This window comes from Anabrus simplex, chromosome 1 (genome assembly GCF_040414725.1).
Source record: "Anabrus simplex isolate iqAnaSimp1 chromosome 1, ASM4041472v1, whole genome shotgun sequence".
Taxonomy (NCBI): domain Eukaryota; kingdom Metazoa; phylum Arthropoda; class Insecta; order Orthoptera; family Tettigoniidae; genus Anabrus; species Anabrus simplex.
This window is the reverse complement of record NC_090265.1, coordinates 880402765-880424072: the sequence shown is the minus strand read 5'-3', so window position 1 is coordinate 880424072 and position 21308 is coordinate 880402765. Positions and strand designations below refer to the sequence as shown.

The 21308-nt window shown below is 41.3% G+C and overlaps 1 protein-coding gene across 1 annotated transcript in view; it reads right to left on the bottom strand.

Annotated features, from left to right (window-relative positions):
- Positions 1 to 21308, bottom strand: part of LOC136857387 (nose resistant to fluoxetine protein 6) — a 276314-nt gene that overhangs the window by 207568 nt on the left and 47438 nt on the right. Inside the window, exon 2 of the mRNA XM_068225046.1 lies at positions 9289 to 9506. Coding sequence (XP_068081147.1) covers positions 9289 to 9506 — 218 coding nt within the window. The remainder of the gene's footprint in view (positions 1 to 9288; positions 9507 to 21308) is intronic.

Here is a 21308-nt window from a genome sequence, read left to right as displayed (position 1 = left end):
CCGGATTCGATTCTCGGCCGGGTTAGATATTTTAATTGTAAATGATTAATATCCCTAGCCTGGGGCATAAAACAGAAAAAAAAGAAGCGAGTGCTTAGAATATGATTTTACAACAAATATTTTACCAAACATTGTGCGTCATAACAGCCACCTCCGCAGTCTAGGGATGCTCCGGGATCGAGTCCGGCCAGGTCAGGGATTTTTACCTGTATGTCAGGTTTCGAGATGACGGTGAGGTAGAGACCGGGTCTAGAAAGCCAAGAATAACGGTCGAGAGGATTCGTCGTGCTGAACACACGTCACCTCGTAATCTACTCGCCTTCGAGCTGGGCAGGGGTCACTTGGTAGGCCAAGGCCTACCAGGGCTGTCGCGAAAAAGGGCTTTTGTGTATAGTAATAATAATAATAATGCCGCCTCTGTGGTGTAGTGGTTAGCGTGATTAGCTGCCACCCCCGGAGGTCCGGGTTCGATTCCCGGCTCTGCCACGAAATTTGAAAAGTGGTACGAGGGCTGGAACGGGGTCCACTCAGCCTCGGGAGGTCAACTGAGTAGAGGCGGGTTCGATTCCCACCTCAGCCATCCTCGAAGTGGTTTTCCGTGGTTTCCCACTTCACCTCCAAGCAAATGCCGGGATGGTACCTATCTTAAGGCCACGGCCGCTTCCTTCCCTCATCCTTGCCTATCCCTTCCAATCTTCCCATCCTCCTAGGCCCCTGTTCACTATAGCAGGTGAGCCCGCCTGGGTACTGGTCATACTCCCCAGTTTCATCCCCCGACCAAGAGTCTGAAGCTCCAGGACACTGCCCTTGAGGCGGTAGAGGTGGGATCCCTCGCTCAGTCCGAGGGAAAAGCCGAATCTGGAGGGTAAACAGATGAATAATAATAATAATAATAATAATAATAATAATAATAATAATAATAATAATAATAATAATAATAATAATAATAATAATAATATTGCAACAAGACTTCACGTGGTCCTTGAATTATAACGAAAACCTACAACCCGTTTTCCAGTAACTGACCGGGTCAGGAATGGAATGAATGAAGCCCCCATCCTGCGGCGAGGATAGGAATTGTACTGGCTGCCGAGGCCTGTTGCACTCCTCTGGGGAAATGGTGAATGACTGACGGATGAAATGAAATATTGGAGAGTATTGCTAGAATGAAAGATGACAGGGAAAACCAGAGTACCCGGAGAAAAACGAATTTCACGTGGAGTGACCGGGATTTGAACCACGGAATCCAGCGGTGAAATGCCAACGCGTTGCCACCTGAGCCACGGAGGCTTTAGATGGCTCCATCTATGTTCGAATTATGTTAGTGGATTTACCCATACTAGATTTGTTTTCATCGTTCATGTGGAATTCATAATGATTTACCATCGATATCTGTTTATCAATTTCCTGATCGCGACAAATAAAGACGTGAAATTAAATGTCCGTGGTCTGCTATGATGGTACTTTCTGACTTAACACGTTTAGTTTTATTTCAACTACACCATTACGCTCGTCGTCTTCGTTAACGATACCGTACTTCACCCTACAATACTCTTAAAAAACCCAATGGACAAATGAGCAGCAACATGTATGATATTTTCCGCGCCTCGACACGCAAGCGGCCCCGAAATGAGAGTCAAGTTCGCTTGGAGTCGTGAGGCTTCATGCGAAGCGACCGGCCGGCCCCGCAATGCGCATCAGGGTAACTTAGAGTCGAGAGGCTTCATGCGAACCGAGACCGGTGTTCGGAGTCGATGGAGTCGACGCTCTCGACTCCAGGCTTCAGTCGCGCCCATCCCTAGTGTTCGGGACAACGCGTCCGGCCGCCCCGACTTTGATTCCCGGCCGATTCAGGGGGTTTTAATTGTAAATGATTAATATCCCTGGCCTGGGGACTGCGTGTTTGTGTCGTCCTTATCGTTCCTCACATTCAACACTCAGCACTTCCGTAATTCCAATTACATGCAGGTTCATATATTGTGCAAGTAGTGGCAAAATAACTCTATAGGTCGACGCCCCGAACAAATAGCATTTTAACATAAACAATTCAAAAAGTAACCTACTCTGATAATTACAGTATTAAGAGGTAAAGGAGGTTTTTAACCGAAAAGTATTTTATACTACAGTAGTTAGGAATATTTTGTAGCTGCGTTATATTGGGTTTACCAATCCTTCTTCACCTCGTTCTTGCCATATTTCTGTCCATTTCCAAACTGTCTTAAGACTGCATGGTATTGCTTCTGCTATTGCTTGGGGGACCATGTGAGCCTCCCACATGCCAATAATACGGCCTCGATTCACCTGCGATAGGATAGGAGCCATCTTATTACAATGTTACAGTATAACGCCGGAATACACACGCTGTGTATTCAGCACTCTCTGTTCACTCCCTTTCCCTCCTTTTCAGTACTGGAATGGCCTTCAACACTATCCCTTTACTCTCTCCCCTCCTTTTCAGTACTGGAGTGGGGCAGTGTTGATTGTTTATGTCGGGACACCATTAATGTGCGTGCGTGTACTACGAGGTGCGTAATGTCATACTCAACCTGCATAATCAACGATCTAGACCTCTTGATACAATGAAATGGGGCAAAGGACGTTCAGGCATTACGTCTCGTTCTATATTAATCCATACACTCCCCGTGCATATCAATATACAGTCATGGGAAAAGTATACGTACACCTTAAACGTTAAGCAATAGTGTCGTTTGTAATTGACGCATTGTCCATAGGCCGCTAGAAATTTCATCACTTTCCTATATTTCGGTATTTCACGAAACATGACTATGAATACGTACCGGAAATAACAATAGTACTTTGGAAATGTTTGTTTTAACAAGCATATCATCCAATAATTTCGAAATATAGATGCATAAAAAGTATTCGTACAGGTGGAAAATCTTCAGATCAAAAACCTTGATGACATCACTTGCAACGCAGGTAAGCAGTAAAGGTCGCGTCTTTTACCAAGTCAGTTGTGCTTCAATCGTTGTAAACAACAAGTGATACAGTATATCAGTAAGATGGGCCGCAAAATGAAAGAAACAACAGAAGAAGGGAGAATGATTATAATTCGGGCTCATAATTCCTGTAAATCTCTCTCGGAAATATCTAAATGTGTGAAGAGACCAAGATCTACAATTCAGGGAATTATTGACAGGTATGGTGAGAGAAAATCTTTCAAAAATGCACGTAGATGTGGACGTCCATGCACACTAGACGAACGAACTGAAAGACTAATCTTCAGGAAACTTAAGAAAAATCCTAGAATCAGTGCTGCAAAACTGAGGTCTGAACTAGGAAATGATTTAAAACATATCTGTGCTTCCATAATTCAAAAGGTTTTATATACGAATGACTATCATTGTAGAAATGCCAGGCGAAAACCTTTAATTACCCCAGCAAATAGGAAGAAAAGACTACAATATGCTACAGACTACAAACATGCTTCTCTAGAATTATGGTATCCAGTTATATTTACGGATGAAAGAAAAATTCACTACTTTTCAAGAACATTGCAAAAAGGGGCGGAGGAAAAAGAACACAGAACTCGAAGAAAAAATCTGCTTCCTTCAGTGAAGCATGGTGGAGGTTGTTTAATGGTTTTGGGGTGCATGAGCTCAGCTGAAGTAGGTTCCTTAGAATTCATAGATGGAAAGGTGGACAGTAAATATTGTATTGAAGGTTTGAAGAAATGTCTAGTATCTAGTGCCGAAAAAATGGGATTTCTGGGTGATTATGTAGTCATGCAGGATAATGATCCAAACCATACGGCCCTGGATACACGACTGTGGATTTTATAAAACACATCCACATATATGGAACACCCCCCACCACCACCACCACCACCACCAATCCCCGAATCTGAATCCGATTGAAGATGTGCGGGATTATCGTAAAGAGAGACTGGGCACAAGAAATATTTCGTCAAAGCCAGCTTTGAAAATGGGTCTCTTGGAAGAATGGGGTAAGATTGACCCCACCTTCACCCCCAAGCTAGTTCATTCAATGCCTAGGCGGCTTGAGGCCATTGTAAAATCAAAAGGATTGCCAACAAATACTAAATATGCACTAAAATCAGTGGGGAATGAAAGTAAAACCGGACTGTACGAATACTTTTTATGAGTATGAAATCAAGGCATTTTCATTTATTTATGTATTAATGGCAGGGACGTCCATCAATTGTATGTTTTATGGTGTATATGTCTTTACATAGTGTACAGAAAGCTAACCTATTTATGTTATACAACGTACATGGCAATAAGTGTACTAAATAAAGTATTTTTTGTTTCAGTATTAAGTGTACGAATACTTTTTTCTATGACTGAATTTATCCAGAGAAACCAGAAATGTATAAATAGTGAGCATTTTCAAGTGTACGATTACTTTTTCGAGTATCTGTATGTGGAAAATTGATTATTTATTTATTTATTTATTTATTTATTTATTTATTTATTTATTTATTTATTTATTTATTTATTTATTTATTTATTTATTTATTTATTTATTTGAGTAAAAGAACTCCTGCGGGACAAAATTCCGGTACCTCGGCTTCCCCCAAACCGTACAAGTAGTTTATGAGATGTAAAACCTCTGGCATTATTATTAAAATGAAATAATATAAAGACAAGGACGAAGAAGATAAAATATACAGACAAAGAAAATAGCGATTTAAAGCACATCCAGAATTTTTCCATACTAAGATAATGTGGGAATTAAAACAAATACATAACTTAAACGATACGATAAGCTATTAAAGACGGCAATAATGAATACCTCAAGAGGCACCGATTATGACAAAACAAGAGAATGACAACTGAATTTATAAATTAGAAACATAGGCCTTTAAATGTTTATTAACAGCAGTATTTGATTCTAGAAATAAATCTATTCTTGCAGCCAATTTGTTGTAACAACATAGCATTTTAACAAATAGTGACTTCAAGTGATGAGATGTTCTAGATCTTTCAACGCGAAATACTGTGTCCTTGCGAGTTCGAACTTGTGGAACATAAAAGGAGATAACATTCAATTGTCCTATGGAATCCAATGTATTGTTTGCAACTTGGCATAGCGTTATTTAACGAAATAATGTCCGGCTCCATGGCTAAATGGTTAGCGTGCTGGCCTGTGGTCCAGGGGGTCCCGGGTTCGATTCCCGGTGGGGTCGGAGATTTTAACCTTAATTGGTTAATTCCGATGGTTCAAGGGCTGAGGTGTGTGTTGTATTAAGCATTAGAAATCATCCTAGGTAGGGCTCCATCCTCACAGACACGCGTCAAATCGAAAGACCTGCACCAGGCCTCTTCGGAGGCTACGCGCCATTATTATTAACGAAATAATAATTATTCTATTATGCAGCGATGTGAGGTTAAAACTACTTAAAATACCGTGTTGGTATATCAAAAGTGCAAAATATTTTATTTGTTACTTTTAACAACTTCAGTAGCATGCATTTGTCCCAACATACATACGCATATTCGAATAATAATAAATTTATAAATCTACAGCCAGTTTCCAGTCATTTGACCGAGTCAGGAATATAATGAATGAAGCATCCATCTAGGGTTGAGGATCAAAGACTTTAATATCACTTATCTAGACTCACAGAGGATGGTTGCCTAGTTGTACTTCCTCTTAAAACTATAATCACCACCACTCACAGAGCACGCTGATGTTATGCGAAATATTGAACAGTTTCGCACATCGCCATGTTGTGGGCGCTTCAGCTTCGAATGCATGGCTAGCACGTGGTAATGTTTCCAGTTCCTTGCATGTTTTTAAATTAAATCATGTCTGTTAGTCGATCTGTTGTAGTGTTTTATGTGATGGAGTGATAATATATTGTTAAATATTTTAAAGGAATGTGGGAGCTTATATATTGCGGTCGTTGAATTGATCGCCAATATTAAAGGGAAGTAAGTTAGGCCTTACATGTGGAATGGAAAGGTTTTCACGAGGGTGAATTCATGTGCAGTCTTTATTTGTACAGATCGCTATCAGAAGGGATCTAGAATCTCTTTCCACATGTACGTTATAAAATGACTTTCAATTACCATAATCGAGAACTAAACAGGTTATAGGGTGATTGATTCAGAGAGCGTATGGATATGACGTTTAGAATGTTCAGGTTTCTTCTTCTCCTTTTTCTTGGCTCAGACGGTTGAGGCGCTGGCCTTCTGACCGCAACTGGCAGGTTCGGAACTGGCTCAGTCCGATGGTATTTGAAGGTGCTCAAATACGTCGACCTCGTGTAGGTAGATTTGCTGGCACGTAAAAAGAACCCCTACAGGACTAAATTCCGGCACCTCGGCGTCTTCGAAAACCGTAAAAGTAATTTGTGATACTTAAAGCCAATGAAGTTATATTACCGTCTTATTTTTTTCTTGGCTTTTTCCAATTCATTGGAGATAATTCTTTAGATCTAAACAGTTGTCCTCAAAAATCATACAACCGAGCTCGATAGCTACAGTCGCTTAAGTGCGGCCGGTATCCAGTACTCGGGGGATAGTGGGTTCGACCCCAACTGTCGGCAGTCCTGAAGGTGGTTTTCCGTGGTTTCCCATTTTCACACCAGGCAAATGCTGGGGCTGTGCGTTCGTTAAGGCCACGGCCGCTTCATTCCCACTCCTAGCCCTTCCCTATCCCATCGTCGCCGTAAGACCTATCTGTGTCGGAGCGACGTAGACCAACTTGTAAAAAGCATACATATTTTTCATACAAACTGTATACCGATATTACAAATTTGATATAAACTTGGGCCTAGAATCCGTAAAGTACACTGACTGACAGTGACAATGCAACACCAAGGAGGAGTGGTTCGAAAGGGATGAAAGTTGGGGAAAAAACAGAGACGGCACGGATGAATAATTGATGTTTATTTCAAACCGATATGCAGGTTACACAATGCGCACGGCATCGACTCAGTAGGATGTGGGACCACCGGGAGCGGCGATGCACGCAGAAACACGTCGAGGTACAGAGTCAATAAGAGTGCGGATGGTGTCCTGAGGGATGGTTCTCCATTCTCTGTCAACCATTTGCCACAGTTGGTCGTCCGTACGAGGCTGGGGCAGAGTTTGCAAACGGCGTCCAATGAGATCCCACACGTGTTCGATTGGTGAGAGATCCGGAGAGTACGCTGGCCACGGAAGCATCTGTACACCTCATAGAGCCTGTTGGGAGATGCGAGCAGTGTGTGGGCGGGCATTATCCTGCTGAAACAGAGCATTGGGCAGCCCCTGAAGGTACGGGAGTGCCACCGGCCGCAGCACATGCTGCACGTAGCGGTGGGCATTTAACGTGCCTTGAATACGCACTAGAGGTGACGTGGAATCATACGCAATAGCGCCCCAAACCATGATGCCGCGTTGTCTAGCGGTAGGGCGCTCCACAGTTACTGCCGGATTTGACCTTTCTCCACGCCGACGCCACACTCGTCTGCGGTGACTATCACTGACAGAACAGAAGCGTGACTCATCGGAGAACACGACGTTCCGCCATTCCCTCATCCAAGTCGCTCTAGCCCGGCACCATGCCAGGCGTGCACGTCTATGCTGTGGAGTCAATGGTAGTCTTCTGAGCGGACGCCGGGAGTGCAGGCCTCCTTCAACCAATCGACGGGAAATTGTTCTGGTCGATATTGGAACAGCCAGGGTGTCTTGTACATGCTGAAGAATGGCGGTTGACGTGGCGTGCGGGGCTGCCACCGCATGGCGGCGGATGCGCCGATCCTCGCGTGCTGACGTCACTCGGGCTGCGCCTGGACCCCTCGCACGTGCCACATGTCCCTGCGCCAACCATCTTCGCCACAGGCGCTGCACCGTGGACACATCCCTATGGGTATCGGCTGCGATTTGACGAAGCGACCAACCTGCCCTTCTCAGCCCGATCACCATAACCCTCGTAAAGTCGTCTGTCTGCTGGAAATGCCTCCGTTGACGGCGGCCTGGCATTCTTAGCTATACACGTGTCCTGTGGCACACGACAACACGTTCTACAATGACTGTCGGCTGAGAAATCACGGTACGAAGTGGGCCATTCGCCAACGCCATGTCCCATTTATCGTTCGCTACGTGCGCAGCACAGCGGCGCATTTCACATCATGAGCATACCTCAGTGACGTCAGTCTACCCTGCAATTGGCATAAAGTTCTGACCACTCCTTCTTGGTGTTGCATTTGCTCTGTCAGTCAGTGTATGTGTGTGCCTTCTTCATCATTAGAATTCATCATAGGTAGGGCCCCATCCTCATAGACGTGCAGGTCGCCTTTACAGCTTCAGTTCGAATGACCTGCACCAGGCCTCTTCAGAGGCCACACGCCGTTGTTATTATTATTATTATTATTATTATCATCATCATCATCATCATCATCATCTGTTCTTACTGTGATATCCAGTGTCGTAGGAATAAAAATAACCTGTCGATGGGTGTTTTCATGTGTGCATAATGTAATGAATGCATGAATTCCATACTACGATCACCTCGTTAAGCTGAGGAGTCCCCACAACATGGCGGTATGCGCATGGACATATCTTCCCCAGTCACACGCTTCTGCGCAACCAGCGGTGTGGGGCCTTGGTGAGGATAAGAATTGTGCCGGCTGCCGAAGCCTGTCGTAGGTTGCTCCTCTGTGGCAATGATTAATGACTGACGGATAAAAAATGACATTATATTGAAGATTGTTTGCTGGAATGAAAGATGGCAGGGAAAACTTGAGTACCCAGAGAAAAACCTGCCCCGCCTCCGCTTTGTCCAGCCCAAATCTCACATGGAGTGACCGGCATTTGAACTACGAAACCCAGAAGTGAGAGGCCGGCGCGCTACCACCTGAGCCACGGAGGCTATAATAATAATAATAATAATAATAATAATAATAATAATAATAATAATAATAATAATAATAATAATAATAATAATAATAATAATAATACCTCTACTACCATGTAGAGGAATTGTAATGTGGCGCGATTAGGCTGTCAAGTTATTTTCAAGTTCCAGTTTATTCTACCCAGATGACCGAGAAACTGAAACTATCGGACGATGTATTGCTGAGCCTACAAGAAATGTGTCGGTTAAACGTTCCAACTTGGCATCCACAGGCCGTTACTCTACCTCAGATACACAGAGGGGGTTATATTCTTCTTCTTCTTCTTAACAATTAACCGAGGGAAGTGGTTGTGGTATTCGGTGCATGTAGCTGTGAGCTTGCATTCGGCCGAAAACCTTGTATGTGCTTGTGCGACGTTAAGAAAAGAAAAAGAAAATAAGTTTGAGCGGTTTGCTTACCTGTAGTTTCTGCCATGCTGAGTTCTCTGGTTGAAGTTCACGACTGCACGGCAGTTTGAATTCCTTCGACTGGAAGCGAATATCAGCAATGCAGTACTGGCCTCTGATGTAACGTTCTCCTAAGTTCGCAGATATACCCATGCACTGATCGAAGTGGCCGAGATGATAACTGTTTCCTGCTAGCAAGCCTTCTGGTACCTTAGTAGAGGCGTCGAACACTGCAGAATAAATGGATAAGTTAATTAATTAATAATATTAATTAATTAATATTGTAGATTTTAAAGCAAATCCTAATTTGTTTAGAAGGAAGCCATACTTTTCCAGTGTCGACTCAATTAATATAACGCCAAAGCTTTTCAGTCTGTCTAAAACACTAATTAATGGTTTCAATAGACTGAACAGCTTTAAAGTTACATAACAACAAAGCATAAAACATATGTACTTGTTACGTCAAATACTAGAAAAGCGTGGCACACTGCACTAGATACAGCCGACAGAGTTATTTATGTGAAACATGTTTTGTTGTATTGGTCCTGGAAAGAGTTAAGGTTGATTAACCCGGCATTACTCGCTAGGTCTCTACGAGCGCCGTTACACGCTAGTGAGCGCAGCGCTCACCTTCATTTTAAAAGGCCAAAATGTGCCCATATAAAGATGGAGGTATTTTTAATACATCAAATTGAGTCCAACCTCACTTCTCAAAACCATTACACCTCTGTCTAATAATAATAATAATAATAATAATAATAATAATAATAATAATAAGGATCGAACCTGCCAAGTTGGGGTCGGAGCGCCAGTTCCTGAACCGTCTGAGCACAGCGCTAGGAACACGAATACTTAAATTTGAACAAACAGTTATTTATTTAGAAACCCTAATAATTAAATTAAACAAATTTGACGTAGGAGGATTATGCTAGTACAAAATAAATTATTCAAACGTATAAACCAACATAACAGGAAACAAATATTGTACACAGTTAGTCATCATTTCACATTTTACATTCGAACTACACTCACTCATCACTTTCGTTGATCTCAGCACCATTTTTGGAACAATGTTTGCACATTATTACAGTATATTCTTTGCAAATGGCCGCAGCACACTGCACACATCGAGCGGTCGTTTTTCTGTTCTTCTTGCGTGGACAATACATGCACTTTTGACGTTCCACCCCATGAGGACCCTGCTGTTGTTGCTGTTCCACTTCAGGCAAACCAGCTTCTCTTCTTATCTGCATTTTCAAAATTGTATCCAGATTTACAACTGATGATCGTGTAACCAAATGTGATTTTACCAGCTCTCTGCTCAAACATTTCAGATACTCGCGCCGTGACTGGGTATGATCTGTGTTGCTGCGATAAATGATTTGGCTATTTATAGCAGCAATATTCAACAGTGAAAAGAAAATAGTGAGGGGCCACCTACAACTTACTCGAGCTACTGAATATAGACTCTTCATTTCATCGACAACATCAACTGTGCCTTTAGTAAGGTTGTAAAAAGTTATCACCTCCGATTTCTCCATATCTTCAGTATCTGGATCAATTTTGTCATTATCGTGCATTGTAGAAAGCATGAGAATATTTTTGTTTCTTTTTGAAACATACGACACTAAAGGAAACTTTTCTCCATACCCAAACATGCTGCTATAAACTGGTCTCTGTCTGACATCAAGAAAGGAAGGGGGAGTCTCACGTTTATTCTTCCTGAGTGTGCCGACAATCGTCGTACTGTGATTTTCCAAAAGATCGATGGCTAACGGCACAGAGGTAAACCAATTGTCTGTTGTGATATTACGCCCTGTGCTGGCAATTGGCTTAATTAGTAGTTACACCACTCTCCTTGCGCTATTATCCATTTTATATGGGCCATCAGGTTGCTGTCCTGCATAAATTTCCAGTTTCAGGGTATAGAATACCCTGGAATCCACCAAAGCAAACATCTTAATTCCATATTTATTAGGTTTTCTGGGCATAAATTGCTGGAAGCTACATCGCCCTCGAAAGCCCTCCAACATTTCATCTACAGTGCAATATTCACCAGCTTGGTACACATCTGAACAGCGGAAGACAAAATCATCGAACAACTTCCGGATGGGAGCAAGTTTGTCAGTTCTTTTTCTTTCTTCTCTATCATAGATACTGTCGAATCGCAGAGCACGAAGCAGTGTGCAAAACCGGTTCTTGGACATCACAGTGCGAAAAAATAATGGAGCAGTTGAATCATTTACCCAGAGATCGTTCAGGTTGACATGTGACGATTTCAACACGCCAGCCATATACAGTAAGCCTATCAAAGCCCTAATTTCGTCAATATTTGTATCCGGAACATCCCTAGGTCTAGCATAATTTACCCTCATTTTAGCTAAATATGCATTCGTATATGTGACAATATTCTGCAGAGTTTCCGTAGGAAAAGACAATTGCCACGATCCAATAGGTGTTTTGACACATTGGGCTTTCCTTTTCACTCCAGGTAAATGTGACACCAAATTATGTCTCCATGTTCGAATATTTGTGGGGCACCCCCCATTTGGTAATTCCACCCCGTCCCAGAACGAATGGAATGTGGCCTTCAACCAACGAAACTGCCCCATCTTCATCAGAACATGCAGACACTTCTGTTTCAGAGTTATGATCACTTTCGTAAACATCATCTGTTTCATTACCATCACTTTCATTGTTCAAGTCCACTTCCTTCTCCCTTTCATTCAACCACGAAAGTATCTGATCGGTGGACGCCATTATAGCTTGTATAAATTCACCAACAACAGTTACAGTATAAATATTTCACACTAACACAAGCATAAGACAAAACTCGACTTACTACAATGCGAAAAATTTTAGTAACACTGTTACTCGCTACTGAGCGCTCCGCTCACCAGACATGCACTGTCGCATCTAATAATGGACTGAGGGTCTTTGTTTACATATATAACTGAAATAACTGGCACCTTCACTTCCTAACAAACTGTTTGAAAGGTATAGGGAGTTTCAAAAGAAAAGGTCGTGTATCATTCCAACAACAAGCAATATACTACGGAGGTGAGCGCCGCGCTCACCTAGCGAGTAACCGCGGATTAAGGAAAAGAAACGATGCCATCAGAAAGGTGGCAGGACTGGAGAAGATAACAGAGATTCTGAGACAGTGCAGACTGATGTGGTATTGTTATGTAATGCAGTCTGAGATTAATGCACCAATCAAGAGAGCTTGGTCTGAAGAATTCCAGGGTAGGCCTACCAGATCTAAAGAAAGGTAAAGGATCAGATGGCGAGACGTACGAAATGACATGCTGACTAAAGGACTGACCATCATCATCATCATCATCATCATCATCATCATCATCGATTTTCCGCTCCACCAGGCCGGGTGCGGACGCCTACGAGCCTTTTCCAGTTCGTCCTATCAATCTACAACTGATGTTCTACCTTTTGCTGCCAATTTATATCACGTTTGGCAAGGTCTTTGAAAATTTGCTTTTCCCAACTATCACGAGGCCTCCGTCTGGACCTCTTAAACAACAACATTCCTTTCATATATGCTCTTGGGGCCCTAATTGAAGCCACCCTTCTCATATGCTTCAAGCGCTTGGTGCCGAGTTCCAGGAATTCAAGAAACAGGCCAGCGAGGACATCTCCATGCTTAAAGGGGAGTTGAAGGCTCTTGAAGATCGGCTCCAGAAACAAGACGACGCGTTGGACGAGGCCGAACAGTACAGTCGCCGGAACTGCCTATTATTGCATGGTGTCCCGGAACAGCCGTCCGAGGACGTCTACATTAAAATGCTGGACACACTGAAAAATAAACTTTCGGTTGAACTTTCAATTCTTGATGTGGATCGCTGCCACAGGCTAGGCCGCCGAAATAGAACGTCTGCTGAAGTGGTCTCACAGGGAAATCGGCCTATCATTATAAAGTTCCTACGATACCATGATCGTGATCGAGTGTGGCGTGCAAAGCGAGCTTTGAAGGGCAGTGGGCTCATGCTAACTGAGTCCCTCACAAGTGCGAGAAAACATATACTTAATCAGGCAAGGGATTTATGGGGACTGCAGAAATGCTGGACTCAAGATGGACGCATTTGTGTATTAAGAGAAGATGGAACCAAATCTCAGATATCCACGATGGCACAGTTAAAAAACATTGCAGGGAGTAGGATGAACTCGTGAAATTAAGAGAAAGAAATTATGTGTGTAGTACCGATAATTAATTTATATTTGTGTGTGTGTATGTGTGTGCTTGTGAAAGTCAGTGAATCTACTCACCAGGTTGCTGGGGTAAGCTTATTTTACATCTTACTTAACTTTTGTTTTTCATACTGCTTACTTTCATATGATTGTTGACCAGTATAACGGTAATACTATTGACCTGCATTCCTCTCCACAGCCTTCACCTTCCCCTTCTCTTTCGTCCCTACCACCTTCAACAGGACTTGTGTTACAAGAGCAGCTCAGTAGCCACCCGCGATCGTTACATTGTTGCCACCTAAATGGCCAGTCATTATTAGCTCATATGGAGGAGGTACAGGCTATTTTTGAAGTGAACAATGTACATATTATTGGAATCAGTGAAAGCTGGATGCGTACAGACATGCCGTCATCGGCAGCTAACCTTGACAGATACTCAATATTACGCCATGACCGCACTGACAAAATAGGTGGTGGGCTTCTACTTTATTACAGAAATGACCTGAAATGTAAGATAATTTCCACTTCTGACCCACGACTTACACTGCGACCGGAATTTATGTTTGTAGAATTAGACTGCCATAAAAAGATATTGATAGGGATTGTATACAAGCCGCCTAAAATAAGACAGACTGATGATTTTGAAGAGGTATTAGCAAATCTTATCTCGGCATACGATGACATTATAATCATGGGCGACTTTAACACTGACCTTTTGAAGCAGACTAGTGACGCGAACAATCTACTGAATTTATTTATCGCTACAAACATGACAATTTTACCCCTCAACGCTACTAATCATGTTCATTACTCTGACCGCACAAGTCATACCTTAACTGATCTTCTTGTGACAAATCAACCTCAAAAAGTAATTAAACACGGACAGATCCCTGCTCCTGGCATCTCTTCACATGACCTACTGTACGTGTGTTATTCTACTCGAATACCTAAGTACAAACCACGCTACATTACAATACGGGACTTACGACATATGGACCGGAATAAACTACGCTACGATGCATATAACTTGCCTTGGGATAGTATACGTAATTTTCAGAACATTAACTCTAAAGTAAACAAATTCAATTCACTGGTACTGGAAATATTTGACAAGCACGCACCAAAGAAACAGGTAAGAATCACCCGCCATTCTTCCGCTTGGCTAACGGCCGAGATAAGATCTGCTATGACCAGTCGTGACAAACTGTACAGACAATACAGACAGACGCATGACACAGATGATTTCCAGCAATACAAGATTCTGAGAAACAGAACAAAGCAGTTAATTAGGAATGCTAAATATAAATACTTTCAGGAACTGATGAACAACAACAGCCCGAGACTAAAATGGAATAAATTACGCACGTTAGGTATAGGTAAAGCCGTAGAGCAACATGTGCCAAGCATATCGCTAGATGTTTTAAATGATCATTTCGCACGGCCAAGAATAGCCTCTACCTCCTTCCCAGAAAATTCACTACCCTTGTTACAAGAGCAGCCTGTGTATGAGCAATTCTCTTTTAGAAATGTCAGCTCGAATGAAGTTAAACGTGTGATATACGCTATAACATCTAATGCCACAGGTAATGATGACATTCCTATATCGCTTATTAAGGATATTTTAGGAGCTGTTCTGCCAATACTAACTCATATATTTAACTACTGCCTGACAAACGGAGTTTTCCCAGATGTTTGGAAAGATGCACTAATTAGACCCATCCCGAAGAGCTCCAAGTTGGATTCTCCTTCAGATTATCGTCCAGTATCCATTCTACCACCCTTATCCAACGTGCTTGAACGTCTAGTTCATACACAAGTTACTGAATACCTTACCAAGCATTCCCTCTTGAATCCCTTTCAATCCGGCTTCAGGAAAGGACATAGCATTGCGACAGCTTTACTACGAGTGACAGATGATATCAGACGTGCAATGGACCAACGGGAAGTGACTGTATTGACATTATTAGATCTCAGTAGTGCCTTCGACACTGTTAATCCTCAGTTACTACTGCAGAAACTTCGAGAGCTAAATTTTAACAGTGTATCACTTCGTTTCTTTTATCTTATCTTGAAAATCGCCGGCAACGTGTAACAGTTGGAAATTTGAGTTCAGGATGGCAAAGGAAGACCCTCGGCGTCCCTCAGGGGTCGGTTCTTGGACCACTGCTATTTATCATCCAAATTAATGATATATCAAAAGCTCTTAAATTCTGCAAATTGCAAGTGTACGCGGATGATATACAGATTTACTATCATTCAAAACCGAGTGATATTGATACTGCAATTACTAAAATAAATTCTGACCTTCAACATCTTAGTGACTGTGCAAATAAAAACAGTTTATTAATGAATCCAAATGACTCAAGTTATTATTATCGGTACCAGTAAAAACCTTTATTCCCTCAAGCAACAGAACATCCCCCCAATAATTTTAAACAATAAAATCATACCCTACTCTACTTCAGTGACCAACTTAGGAATTATCATGACTGAGACTCTAAACTGGACTCAACAGGTGATAAGCACATGCAATAAAGTACATAAAAGCTTATATCCCCTGAAACGGTTCGCTAATATATTCTCTGTTCGACTTAAAGTACAAATAATTCGCTCTCTTATACTACCTATATTTGACTACTGTGACACTGTGTTGACTGGAATAACCTGGGACAGTAACAAGAAACTGGACCGGAGCCTGAACAGCTGCATAAGATATATCTTTAATCTGCGATATGATGCTCATATATCACCTTATTATAAGGAGCTGTCGTGGCTTCGAGTGCACCAGCGCCGTGAACTTCACATGCTATCGCTTCTGCACAAAGTTCTTTCCACTAATACTCCGGACTATCTGTCTTCATCTTTTTCGTACCTCTCGTCCTATCATGAACACAATACAAGATCTGGTTCCTCTCTTGCCATACCTATAAACCGTACTGCTGTGTACAACCGCTCCTTCATAATCTCTGTGTCTAGGTCATGGAATTCGCTACCTGCGAACATTAGAGAAAATCCTTCTCATCGCAAATTTAAAGTGGCTTGCCGGGAGCATTTGCTGGGTAGATCCCGCTGACTTGCTGGATAATTGTTGAGTGAATGAAGGAATGAATGGGATGAATGAATGGATTACTGCAGTTAAATAATTTAAGTGTACGTTATTTTGTGTATTTTAAAATTAAGGATTCTTTCATTATTATTATTATTATTATTATTATTATTATTATTATTATTATTATTATTGCTATTAGTATTATTTGTTTTATTTGTATTCGAAATTATAAGTTATGTATATGTATACTCATCTAGTGGTTAAGTGTAAGAGAGGGCCTGGAGCCCTAACTTCGCCACCAATAAAGGCATTATCTATCTATCTATCTATCTATCTATCTATCTATCTATCTATCTATCTATCTACCATCGTAATCTGTTTAATTCTAAGGTTTCCAACAGGCTCCTGCCCAATCCAAATTGTTGGAGACTACTTTAATTCCTTATTTTGTCTCTCGTTTTCTTTTGGAGACATGATCGTAGGAACTTCATTTCAGTGCCCTGTAGGCGACTTTGTGCAGATCTAGTCTAGCTTCCAGTCCGTATGTTAGAATTGGTACAAGATATGTTCTGTACAGCGTGAGCTTGCAAGCTTGGGGAAACGAGTCATCCCATAGTAATTGACGGACGGAGTGGTAGAATTTTGATGCAGCTTGTATTCTATTGCCTATTTCTTGGTTTATGGTATTGTCGGAAGTAACGAAGCTCCCTAAGTATTTGAAGTTATTGATAATGTCTAGTTCTTCATTTTGCACTCGCAGGTGGACTGCTTCAGTATTTCGACTCATCACTAAACCGACGGTTTTAGTTCGGTTGATGATCACTCCCATTCTTTCAAATTCTTCTGGCCAAAGATCTAGTTTAGCTTGAACTTCTGCTTCTGTCTCACCCCATAGCATAACATCAGCAAATACAAGTGCATTTGTTGTCTGATCCTTCATTTTCACTGCTTTTATAACCTCATCCATTATAGTACCAATGAAGAGAAGTGGCGATAGACAACTTCGTTATTGGACTCCGCTCTTAGTTTTTAAAACAGTTTGACCTGCCTCCTTGAATTTGCACACAGCTCTTTGTTTCTCGATGTAGTTTTTTACTCGAGCTATAATCTCATTTCACACTTCTTTACGTCTCAGACATTCCCATATGTGCTTACGTGGTACATTATCATATGACTTCTCAATATCCAATAATACAACAATAACCGTTCTATTATAAGAATAGTATTTTTCACAGAGCATTCTTGTCGAAAAAAAAATAGGTCTAGCGTTGATCTGTTCGCTCTAAATCCGTGTTGTTTTTCCTCAAGTTTAGGTTCAACAAATTTTCTGATTTTTCTCTCCAGGATGGTATCATATATTTTTAACCCATGAGATAGAAGTGTTATGCCTCTATAGTTGTTACACTTCTTCCGGTCACCTTTCTTAATAGTGAATAATCACTCCTTGCCTCCAGTCACTGGGGATGTCATTTTCTTCCCATTTTTTAGTACTCTGTACAACCATTGTATTCCAGGTTCTCCAAGTGCTTTGATCATGTCCACACCTGAATTCATCCAATCCTCCAAACTTGTTTTTCATTTTATATATGCTGTTTCCACTTCCAGCCAGGTCAAACTTTCTACATTATAATTTATAGGGTTTAGAGGGTCATCTTCTGTGTCGTCAGTTGTATTACAGTTCAGTAAGTGATTGAAATATCTACTGAACTGTAATATTTCATTTTCATTTCAATTTACCTCTCCGATTGGAAGCTCTACTGTGTTGATAGTACTGTTATAATTTATTTTGTTTTTAACAAAGCTGCAATATTGTTTCTCTCTAAAATGATAGTTTATCCTCGATTTCATTTGGATTTCCTCGTACTTTGCCACGGTGCAAAACTATTCTTGCGCCATTTCTAGCTTTGACAGTAGATTTACATCCTCATTCCACTATGCTGTTTCTTTGGATTTTCTTATTTGGCTCTGCCTTCCACATACTCACAACTGCCTTCACCAATACTCTCCTCAGGCTATCCCATTCCTCATTTGCATATCTCAGATCTTCTTTTGGTAACATCTTCCGAATATTTTCTCGAAACATTTCCTTCACCCTTGGTTCAGAAAGTCTCCCAAGTTTTTATTTTTGGTGTTCTTTTGTTGTAGACTTTAGGAGGTCTTCTCTTTGTGATATCTGCAACTAACAGCCTGTGGCCTCCATCCAAATTTTCACTAGGAATTACTTTGACATAATTTACAATCTTCCAAACTTCTTGGTCGGCGAGTATATAATCAATCGCAGTTCATATTGATCCTCCTAACTATATCTTGTGATCTTATGTATGTCCCTTTTCTTGAACCAAGTGTTACTTACAACCGTATTGTTCCTCATACAAAGATCTAGAAGATGTTCGCCCTCTGTCGTCCTATTCCCCATTCCATGAGGACCCAGGGAGGATTGATAGCCCAGTCTATCTGATCTAACTTGAGCATTAAAATCTCCCATTACTACCAAATTTTCACAATCCAATTCTTCCAAGTTGGACAGAAAAGCTTCTTTTTCTTCATTTGAACATCCTGATTGTGGAGCATAGACCTGGATTATATGATAATACTAGCTGATGTACCCGTGCTTCGCTACAGAATTCTACATTGTATACGGAATCCTAAACACGTTGTGAGCAAGATTGTGTTAAATTGCATAGCTCTTAACGTTACCCTAGAAACGCGACGGGGAAGTCACCAAACATCTTTTCTCACATGAAGACTGAGTTAGGGAATTTTTACTGTAATGGTAGACTCGCTTGCATACCATCAGTCACAATCAGGTTGGGGAAGTTTTCATTATAATGGTAGACACTCCCTCTCCACCTGCCTTTTTACTTCCTCAGAAAGACTGTCTTAGTGGTTTTCCCAATTGAAATGAACATACATTACAATGACGTCAGTAGGAATGGCGCGATTAAAAGCAATACTTTCATATGACATACTCGATCAAATGAAACACCACACATTTTCTCACTTTTAATGAACAGGACTACACTGCCGATCTAACAGTCCAAAGTTCCAGAGCTGGAATGACCAAGCCGCAGACAGTCGTGATTCGTGAACACTCTTCGTCTTTCTTCGGCGGGGAGAGGGTCGAATAGTGGAGACTCCCAGGGCAAAAAATATGCCTTTTTACTAATCTGTTTCCTAGGAGGACCCGATGAGTCGTAAAATATCAATTCACTACACTGGCGGCGGAAAAATCTATTTGATTTGGAGGCTTAATTTTTCCTCCAAGCCAGAGGAGAAACCCCCTCTTCACTGATAATTTCGAATAAAATAAATGTAGAATTTAATAAAAGTGAAGAGTAAGAAGCTTTTCTTAAGAAACGGCTTTTTTCAGGGTTGAATTTTGAGTTATTTAGTGAATTGTTGTACTATAATTTTGATTAGGCCTAAATTCTTTTTTCTAGGTCAGCCTCTGCCTTAAGTATGCACACTGCTCATTCAAAACAGCAAGTCAGAGTAGGGATCTAATAACTGGACTGCTATGAAGAACCAGTATGTTACGTACCAACTGTATCAGAAAATGTATGAACCACAGGAATGGCATACTAAAGAAGAAAGTTTTCTAACTCCCTGGCCATTTCCCGCCAATATTCAGTCAAGCTATTATACTCGGTACGTAGCAGTAATCCCATCTATCGGAGCTGAGAGGCAGCATATGAGACAAAGAACATCACAACAAACAATGGTCAATATAATGCTATTGTTGATCAATGTTATGCGCTTTCAATATTGTAGGCCTTCACACTTACTTTTATTCCGACTCTGAAATACCACGCATCACGGTTACTAGACTAGACGGTAGGGGTCATCAGTTGGGTGCGCAATAGCAAGCCACGCCTCCTGACGTCACAAGGCACCCTTGTTCGCTAAGCGAAGCAGAGTGCTATTAGTCTGTGATGGTGTTTACCTTGTCAACAGTGTAAGAATTTAATTTTTCTGTGCTGTGCTCTGCTGTGCCATGGTGTGTTGTGCTGTCGCCGGTTGCTCGAACCACGATAGACACCAGAAGGATTTATGCATTAAATTTCATCGTTTTCCAAAGAACAGTGACATTAAATTAAAGTGGATTAATGCCTGTAAACGGGCTGACTCCTTTACTATTGAGAATGCTCGTGTATGCTCTGTACACTTCGACAATTCGGACTACAGAAGGGACTTGAAGGGTGATTTGTTAAACCTTCCAATTAAACGTAATTTAAGGACTGACGCAGTACCACATTTAAATTTACCACTGAGTAGTAATAATTTAGCGAGTCAGTCCTGTAAAGATCGTGAAATAAGGGCACAAAAGCGAAATCATCGTAAGGTGATACGGCAAATTTTACAATCGCAGGCGCCAATTGAAGCAGAAAATATTAATAATGCAATCTTGAGGAAGGAATTAGATGACAGAAGTAAACATCAGTGTTTCTGTAATGAGAAAATTGCTGAACTGACTGCAGAATTGGAGTTAATTAGACTAGAAAATTGTGACTTAAAACAGCAAAATAAGGATCTTCTGGACCGTCTTAGTGCAGCTAATACCGAGATAATAAAATGAAAAAATAATGTTCAAGTTTTTGAGGGTACCTTTTCTAAAAGTCAACAGCAAGCTTTAGTAAAAGGCAGATGCTCAAGTTGGTCATCTGAGGACATTGCTAAGGCGGTAACCTTACGGTCTATATCATATAAAGCATTGTGTTTTGTTAGAGACGTGATTAATTACCCTCTTCCTAGCGAAGTTACAATCAAACGACGGCTAAGA